At 45.8% G+C, this 9,410-nt stretch overlaps 1 protein-coding gene and 1 long non-coding RNA gene across 4 annotated transcripts in view; one reads left to right on the top strand and one right to left on the bottom strand.

The window, feature by feature from the left end:
- The window catches only part of LOC108542256 (uncharacterized), a 10,716-nt gene extending 9,428 nt beyond the window's left edge, over positions 1-1,288 (top strand). Inside the window, exon 4 of one of the 2 annotated variants that reach the window (XR_001889207.1) lies at positions 550-1,288. This is a non-coding gene — a long non-coding RNA (uncharacterized LOC108542256). The remainder of the gene's footprint in view (positions 1-549) is intronic. The other variant, XR_001889206.1, reaches the window with a different exon arrangement.
- The window catches only part of TM4SF19 (transmembrane 4 L six family member 19), a 16,346-nt gene that overhangs the window by 2,935 nt on the left and 4,001 nt on the right, over positions 1-9,410 (bottom strand). The window contains exons 2-3 of one of the 2 annotated variants that reach the window (XM_017892200.1): positions 1,195-1,396; positions 742-819 (exon numbers count right to left, since the gene is read on the bottom strand). In XM_017892200.1, coding sequence (XP_017747689.1) covers positions 742-819; positions 1,195-1,395 — 279 coding nt within the window. In that variant the 5' untranslated portion in view covers position 1,396. The remainder of the gene's footprint in view (positions 1-741; positions 820-1,194; positions 1,397-9,410) is intronic. The other variant, XM_017892201.1, reaches the window with a different exon arrangement.

Genomic DNA, 9,410 nt, shown 5'->3' on the forward strand with positions numbered 1-9,410 from the left:
AGTGGCCGGATCTCAGCTCACTGCAAGCTCCGCCTCCCGGGTTTTACGCCATTCTCCTGCCTCAGCCTCCCGAGTAGCTGGGACTACAGGCGCCCGCCACCTCGCCTGGCTAGTTTTTTGTATTTTTTTTAGTAGAGACGGGGGTTTCACCATGTTAGCCAGGATGGTCTCGATCTCCTGACCTCGTGATCCGCCCGCCTCGGCCTCCCAAAGTGCTGGGATTACAGGCTTGAGCCACCGCGCCCGGCCAAGATCTTTCAAGTTTATACAGTTGCTGCTGTAATTAATAAGGTACAAATTTATTCTGGGCCTCAGTTTATCTGTAAAATGGAGGGGTTAGATTAGAATCTAGTGATTAGATGATCTCTGGAAAAGTTTCCTGTTCTAAAAAAATATTAGTTAAAATAACTAGGAAAATTTCTATCAATGACACTTGATTACAGTGTCATAACTCAGTCCATATTGTCCAGCACGCTAAGAGAATAACAGTTCCTCACACTGGTACAGACATCTGGGCTTCACTAAGCACTACTCCCTTGACTTGCTCAGCTCCCATTTTATAGATGAAAGCCTGAAACTGGAAAGATGAAGCAACTCGCCAAAGAACTTAGCAGTACCGAGGGTCACAGTGAGGACCTGACTTCAGGCCCCAAGACCAAAACTGCCTCTTTACCATCCTGCCTCTAGAGTAATGGAGGTGGAGACATTCTCAGTGTTAGAAGAGTGGAATCTGGTGCTTACGCTTCGACAGAGCCCACTCTTACTGAAGCAGCCGTATCTCCAGCCCATCAAGGAGATGAGGATAGCGGCAGTGAGTACCTGCAGGAGAGAGAAGAATGTTGAGATGGGGAAATTTACTTTGCCAGCTGTTTCTAGGTGCTGCCCACAGCTGTTGAAATAGAGTGGCTGGGCACCTCCCATGAACTCAGTTGTCCTCTTGACTCTGACTCCAGGGACCCACAGTTGGGTGACTAGCCTGATCTAACGCTGTGGATGTGTGGATGTTAACTTTCACACCTGATCTGCCTGGTCCCAAGTTAGTCTTCCTGTCTCTTAAAGCTTCTGCAGACCCAAGACCAGCTTGTTAGAATAAACTTTCCTGCAAGGAATCAAAACACTCTTCCCGTGCCACCTTCCTGCTCCCCGCCAGGGATCTCTTTGAGAGTTCGCGTTCAGGGAACCCCAGACACTTACCATGAGGCCTCCTCCCCAGAGCCCAGTTCCCAGCATGGCATGCTTGCCAATGAGGCCCCTCAACAGGTAGGTCACATCCCAGTTAGGAAAGAGGAGTGCCATGTTGGCCCCAGCAGCAAACAGGGCTGCAGTCCCAAGGCTCAGCCCCAGGATACGGGAGCAAGTCCGTGAGCTTGCCGGCGTGCAGGCAGAGGACAGCATCCTGGAACAGATAGAGAGTCGCGGCAGCTCTGCTGTGGGGGGATGGTCTGAGAGCGTGCCGGCGTGCAGGGAGAGGACAGCATTCTGGGACAGATAGAAAGGGAGTTGCGGCAGCTCTGCTGTGGGGGGATGGGGAAGGGAACTCCAGCAGCATGTGATGGCTGGGGGAAACACTACAGAAACCGCCACCTTCCAGGGACAGACCAATGAGCCAAGCAACCTGCTTAAAAACTGCTCCTTACGAATCTTCCCCAGGGACTAGGATTTAATTGTTTCCTTTTCTACTAACCCCTGTCCACACATAAATAGTTTGCATTCCATCATATTTTGTTTATGCCTCTATTACAGCCAGTGATTATTTCTATCCGACAAAAATAAATGTTTAAAGGTGGCTTCATGATGTCCATTGTCCCCACTTTTATTCAACGTTGTGCCAGTCCTAGCCAGCGCAATACGAAAATAAAAGGAAGCAAAAGCCATACAGATAGGAAAGAAAGAAGTAACATTGCCGGCCAGGCGTGGTGGTTCACGCCTGTAATCCCAGCACTTTGGGAGCCCGAGGTGGGTGGATCATGAGGTCAGGAGTTCAAGACCAGCCTGGCCAACATGGTGAAACCCTATCTCTACTAAAAATACAAAAATTAGCCAAGCACGGTGGCGGGCGCCTGTAATCCAGCTACTGGGGTGGCTGAGGCAGGAGAATTGCTTGAACCCGGGAGGCGGAGGTTGCAATGAGCTGAGATCATGCCACTGTACTCCAGGCTGGGTGGGTGACATAGCAAGACTCCATCTCAAAAAAAAAAAAGTAACATTGTTATTATTCACAGATAATGTGATCACATTATGTAGAAAATCCTAAACATTATTAGAACTAACAGGTGAGTTTAGCAAGGTCATAGAATAAAAGATTAATATACCAAAGTTCTATTCTATTGTATTTCTATATACAAGCAATGACAAATTGAGGATTGAAATTAAAATATATTTACAATAGCATAAAAATATAATACATATGGATGAATTTAACAAAATATCTGCAAGACCTGTATAGTAAGAATTGCAGAGCATTGCTGAGAAAATGAATGGAGACCCAAATAAATGGAGACACATACCATGCTCCTGAACCAGAAGACTCAAAATCGTTAACATGCTCTCCCTAAATTGATGCATAGATTTAAAGCAATCTCAGTCAAAATCCGAGGAGAGTTTTGTTATAGCAATTGACAACCTGAATCCAAATTTATATGGAAATGCAAAGCAGTTTTGAAGATTGGCCAAAGGAATTTTGAAAAACAAAGCTGGAGAACTTACGCCATGTGATTTCAAGACTTACAAAGCTACAGTAACTGAAGACACTGTAGTCACGGCGTAAGGACACATATATGGACTACTGGAACAGGCTGGAGCTCAGAAATAGACCCAATCCATGACAAATGATTTTTTTTTTTTCTTGAGACGGAGTCTCACTCTGTCACCCAGGCTGGAGTGCAGTGGCATGATCTTGGCTCACTGCAACCTCCACCTCCCGGGTTCAAGCGATTCTCTTGCCTCAGCCTCCCAAGTAGCTGGGATTACAGGCGCCCGCCAGCACGCCTGGCTAATTTTTTGTATTTTTAGTAGAGACAGGGTTTCACCGTGTTAGCCAGGACGGTCTTGATCTCCTGACCGTGTGATCCACCCGCCTTGGGCTCCCAAAGTGCTGGGATTACAGGCGTGAGCCACCGTGCCCGGCCGATAAATGATTTTTTAAGAAGATAACAATTCAGTGGGAAAAAGTCTCTTCCACAAATGGTGCTGGAACAATACATACGCAAAACAAAACTGCCTTCACTATTACTTCATAACATATTCAAAAATTCACTTGAAATGGAGCATGGGTCTAAAAGCTTTATAAAATTTCTAGAATAAAACAAAAACACTGGGACCTTGGGTTAGATAAAGGTTTCTTAATAAAATGCAAAAAGCACAATCCACAAAACATGATTAATCAGACTGCTTAAAATTTAAATGTCGGCTGGGTGCTTGCCTATAATCCCAGCTACTCGGAGGTTGAGGCAGGAAAATCGCTTGACCCTGAGAGGCGGAGGCTGCAGTGAGCCAAGATCACGCGACTGCACTCCAGCCTGGGTGACAAGAGCAAGCGACTCCATCTCAAAAACAAAATCATGCTAAATGAAATAAGCCAGACACTAAAGGACAAATATATGATTCCACTTATATGAAATATTCAAAACAACAAATTTACGGAGAAAGAAAGTAGATTGGAGGTTACCAGGGACTGTAGGGAGGAGAGAATGGGGAGTTATTGTTTAATGGTTACAGAGGTTTGGTTTTTTTTGTTTTATTTTTTGGGGTTTTTTTTTAGAAGAGTCTAACTCTTGTCACCCGGGCTGGAGTGCAGTAGCACGATCTCAGCTCACTGCAACCTCTGCCTCCCGGGCTCAAGCAATTCTCCTGCCAAGTAGCTGGGACTACAGGCGCCCACCACCATGCCGGGCTAATTTTTGTATTTTTAGTAGAGACGGGGTTTCACCATGTTGGCCAGGCTGGTCTTGAACTCCTGACCTCAGGTAATCCACCTGCCTCGGCCTCCCAAAGTGCTGGGATTACAGGCGTGAGCCACCACGCCCGGTGGTTTTGGGGTTTGTTTTGGAGATGCAGTCTCACTATGTTGCCCCAGCTGGTCTTCAACTCCTGGGCTCAAATGATCCTCCAGCCTGAGCCTCCAGAGTAGCTATGACCAGATTCGGGCCACTGCCCACGGTGTAATGGTTACAGACTTTCTGTTTGGGGTGACACTGCCCACGGTGTTATGGTTACAGACTTTCTGTTTGGGGTGACACTGCCCACGGTGTAATGGTTACAGACTTTCTGTTTAGGGTGAAGAAAAGTGTTGGAAATAGATAATGGTAATGGTTGTACATCATTGCAAATGTAATTACTGTCACTGAATTGTACACTTTAAAATGGTTAAAAAGGGCCGGGCGCGGTGGCTCAAGCCTGTAATTCCAGCACTTTGGGAGGCCGAGGCGGGTGGATCACGAGGTCAGGAGATCGAGACCCTCCTGGCTAACACGGTGAAACCCCGTCTCTACTAAAATACAAAAAACTAGCCGGGCGCGGTGGCGGGCGCTTGTAATCCCAGCTACTCGGAGGCTGAGGCGGGAGAATGGCGGGAACCCGGGAGACGGAGCTTGCAGTGAGCTGAGATCCAGCCACTGCACTCCAGCCTGGGCGACACAGCGAGACTCCGTCTCAAAAATGAAATGAAATGAAATGAAATGAAATGAAATGAAATGAAATGAAGTGAAATGAAATGAAATAAAATGGTTAAAAAGACAAATTTGATGTTACATACTTTACCACAATAAAAAAATCAATTTAAAAACTTGCAATTACCCAAATACTTATCAGTAATCAATAGGTGAATCAAGACAAATTGTGTTATCATACACACGAGTTCTATTAGGTAATAAAATGAGTAAATTTCTGATACATATAACAACATGGATGAATCTCAGAAGCATGATGTTAAGTGAAAGAAGCCAGAAACAAAAGACTACTCACATGTTTCTATACAGATGAAATTCTAGAAAAGGCACTTTTAACAGAGAGCAGATGAATGGTTGTCACAGGCTGAGAATGGGGTAGAGGGTTAGTATGGGGCATGGGAAGCGTTCTGAGGGGGTGGAAGCGTTCTGTGTCTAGATTCTGGTGGTGAATACATAACTATGCACTTAAAATTGGTGAATTGTATTGAATTTTAACTACATATCAATAAAGCTGATTACAATTAAAATGTCATATCTAGATAAATTATAAAATGTCTCTTCCACTCCTTTTCTTATATTCCTTTCTCCCTTTCTCTCTTTTATATTTTCATTGATATGTGAACTTCTTGTTTTTTAGAAAAATATGAATTAAGGTCAGGCGCGGTGACTCACACCTGTAATCCCAGCACTTTGGGAAGCCAAGGCAGGTGGATTACCTGATGTCAGGAGTTTGAGACCAGCCTGATCAACATGGTGAAACCTCGTCTCTATTAAAAATACAAAAAATTTGCCAGACCTGGGGGGCGGGGGGCACCTGTAATCCCAGCTACTCAGGAGGCTGATGCAGGAAAATCGCTTGAGCCCAGGAGGCAGAGGTTGCAATAAGCAGAGATCTTGCCATTGCACTCCAACCTGGGCAACAAGAGTGGAACTCATATATATAAAATATATGAATTAAAACAGACTAGTAATATTTGGGCAGACGCACGTCAATGTGGATCTGAAAAAACTTACCATCATGACATCCCCAGGAAGTGGCCTGTTCCCACTGTGCAGTTCTGTTACATGTCTGTCTCCCCTTAAGACTATTTATTTATTTATTTTTAATTTAAAAAAAATTATTTTTGGCCAGTTGTGGTGGCTCACGCCTGTAATCCCAGCACTTTGGGAAGCCGAGGCAGGCATATCACCTGAGGTCAGGAGTTCAAGACCGGCCTGGCCAACATGGTGAAACCCCGTCTCTACTAAAAATACAAAACTAGTTGGGTGTGGTGGTGCATGCCTGTAATCCCAGCTACTCAGAAGGCTGAGGCAGAAGAATCACTTGAACCCAGGAGGCAGAGGTTGCAGTGAGCCGAGATCACACCACTGCACTGCGTGAAACTCTGTCTCAGAAAAAAAAAAAAACATGTAATACAGGTGAGGTCTCCTTATGTGGCCCAGGCTGGTCTCAAACTCCTTGTCTCAAGGGCCCTCCCATCTCAGACTCCCAAAGTACTGGGATTACAGGCATGAGTCACTGCACTTGGCCCCTTGAGGCTCTTGACACTCCTATAACACATTGCTTTGCACTTAATCAGAAAATATGTGTATATAGGCTGGGCACAGTGGCTCATACCTGTAATCCCAGCACTTTGGGAAGCTGAGGTGGGTGGATCATGAGGTCAGGAGTTCGAGACCAGCCTAGCCAACATGGTGACACCCCATCTCTACTAAAGATACAACAAAATTAGCCGGGCGTGGTGGCAGGTGCCTGTGGTCCCAGCTACTCGGGAGGCTGAGGTGGGAGAATGGCTTGAACCTGGGAGGCGGAGCTGGCAGTGAGCCAAGATTATGCCACTGCACTCCAGCCTGGGCAACAGAGTGAGACTCCGTCTCAAAAAAAAAAAAAAAAAAAAAAAGGCTGGGCGTGGCAGGCGCCTGTAATCCAAGCTACTCAGGAGCTTGAGGCAGGAAAGTCACTGGAGCCCGAGAGGCAGCCGTGGCAGTGAGCCCAGATCATGCCACTGCACTCCAACCTGGGTGACAGAGCAAGAGAAGGGAGGCAGGCAGGCAGGCAGGCGAAGGGAAGGGAAGGGAGGAAGGAAATTATATATATATGATATGGATCAGAGGCTCTCTCTATGCACACACATATATCATACACATATAATGTATAATGTGTGTATAATGTGTGTATGTACACACACACACACACACACACACACACGCAGTAGTCCTCCATATCTGCAGTGGATATGTTCCAAGAGCTTCAGCAGATACCAGAGACCACAGCTCACACCAAACCTTGTACATTCAGATGCTTCTCCACTTACGATGGGGTCGTGCTCCTACAAACCCATTGTAAGTCAAAATATCCTAAGTCCAAAAGGCATTTCATGCTGGCAACATAGTAGACAGTACCTGACTCACAATGGTTCAACTTAGGATTTTATTTATTTATTTATTTATTTATTTATTTATTTATTTAGAGACAGGGTCTTGCTCTGTCACCCAGGCTGGAGTGCAGTGCATAATCATTGTTCACTGCAGCCCTGATCTGGGCTCAGGTGATCCTCCCACCTCAGTCTCTCGGGTAGCTGAGACCGCAGGCATGTGCCGCCATTCCTGGCTAACTTTTTAGTTCTGCAGAGACAGGGTCTCACTATGTTGCTCAAGCTGGTCTCAAACTCCTGGCCTCAAGTGATCCTCCCACTTCCACCTCCCAAAATGTTGGGATTACAGGTGTGAGCCACTGCGCCCAGCCCCAACTTACTTTTGACTTTATGACGGTGCAAAAGCAATGAGTATTCGGTAGAAACCATAATCCTATCATAACATGTAAGGAGTTAACTTATGATGGAGTTAGGTCCCTAGAAACCTGTCGTAAAGTTGGAAAATTAGAAGTCAAACCATCATAAGTAGAGGACTGTCTGTACTATGCTTTTTCATATGCATACATACCTATAGTAAAGTTTAATTTATAAATTAGCCACAGCAAGAAGTTCACAACAACAATAATAAAATAGAACAGTTATAACAATATACTGTAATAAAAGTTATGTGGATGTGGTCTTTCTCATTGAAAATATTTCATGTAAGTTTTTTAAACTGCAGTTGACTACAGATAGCTAAAACCTTGGAAAGCAAAGCTGCAGATAAGGGGGGATTACTTTACATCACACATAAATAATGAAATATTTCAGAGCATAAAGAATTAAACATTAGGGGAGGGCCAGGGCTGAAAAACTATCTATAGGTACTGAGCTCACTACCTGAGTGACGGGAATTACTCATACCCTAACCTCAACATCACACAATAGACACATGGAACAATCCTGCATATGTATCCCCGAATCTAAAATAAAAGTTGAAATTATATTTTTAAAATTTGCATCAAAGGCCAGGCACAGTGGCTCATGCCTGTAATCCCAGCACTGTGGGAGGCCAAGGCGGGCAGATCACTTGAGGTCAGGAGTTCAAAACATCCTGGCCAACATGGCGAAACCCCATCTCTACTAAAAATACAAAACTTAGCCAGGCATGGTGGCGGGCACCTGTAATCCCAGCTACTCAGGAGGCTGAGGCAGGAGAATTGCTTGAACCTGAGAGGCAGAGGTTGCAGTGAGCCGAGATAACACCACTGCACTCCAGCCTGGACCACAGATCGAGACACTGTCTCAAAAAAAAAAAAATTGCATTAAAAAAGAATTAAACATAATGAGTAAAATATATGTGTAACTTGTGTGGGATAATTAACACCCATGTAAACACAACCAATTGTAAAACATACATCATTACCCATCACATCACTGATGTTCCAGGTGTGTCCTCTCCAATACTGCCTTCTTTCTGGATTCGTTCCTAGGAACCACTATCCTATATTTCATCTTCATGATATCCTTTTAAAAACAGTTTTACAACTTAGGAACTCAAAATTTTTTTTAGAAACTTGGTTTGTCAAGTGTTTTCTATTTTTTCAGACTAGTTTTTTTTTTTTTTTTTTGGAGACGAAGTCTCGCTCCGTCGCCCAGGCTGGAGCAGTGGCGTGATCTCAGCTCACTGCAACCTCCACCTCCCAGGTTCAAGCGATCCTTCTGCCTCAACCTCCCCAGTAGCTGGGACTACAGCCGCCCACCACCATGCCCAGCTGATTTTTGTATTTTTGGTAGAGACGGGGTTTCACCATGTTGGCCAGGCTGGTCTTGAACTCCTGGTCTCAAGTGATCCGCCTGCCTCAGCTTCCCAAAGTGTTGGAATTACAGGCGTGAGCCACCGACCCCGGCCAGACTGTAGCTTATGGTAAAGACGACAAACACTGAGACAGAACACTGAGCAGGCTGTTTAGTTTGGGGGTATGCTTTGGCCCCTCTCCCTCACCCTACCCCACAGCCCTCCGTGACCTTTGCTTCCTCTAATCTCAGCCCATGCTCATCTCCTGCCCCTCCCCTCCCCACAGGGAACTTTTGGCTGCAATTCTTCGATTTCGTTACGATGAGTTGCCTTGACCGCATGCCCTGTCCATTGGGTATTAGCCCTCCAAGCCATGTCTCCCACAGTGAATAAAGAGCTTGTCCCAGATGAAAAGGAGTCCGGATCTCAGCAGAGGGGAGGGGTGTCCTGGGAGGGTGGGGCAGGAGAGGGGAGGGGTGCACGGAGAGGGTGGAGGTAGGAGAGGGGAGGGGTGCACGGGGAGGGTGGGGGCAGAAGAGGGGAGGGGTGTCCTGGGAGGGTAGAGGCAGGAAAGGGGAGGCGTGTCCTGGG

This window comes from Rhinopithecus bieti, unplaced genomic scaffold (genome assembly GCF_001698545.2).
Source record: "Rhinopithecus bieti isolate Rb0 unplaced genomic scaffold, ASM169854v2 scaffold_21777, whole genome shotgun sequence".
Taxonomy (NCBI): domain Eukaryota; kingdom Metazoa; phylum Chordata; class Mammalia; order Primates; family Cercopithecidae; genus Rhinopithecus; species Rhinopithecus bieti.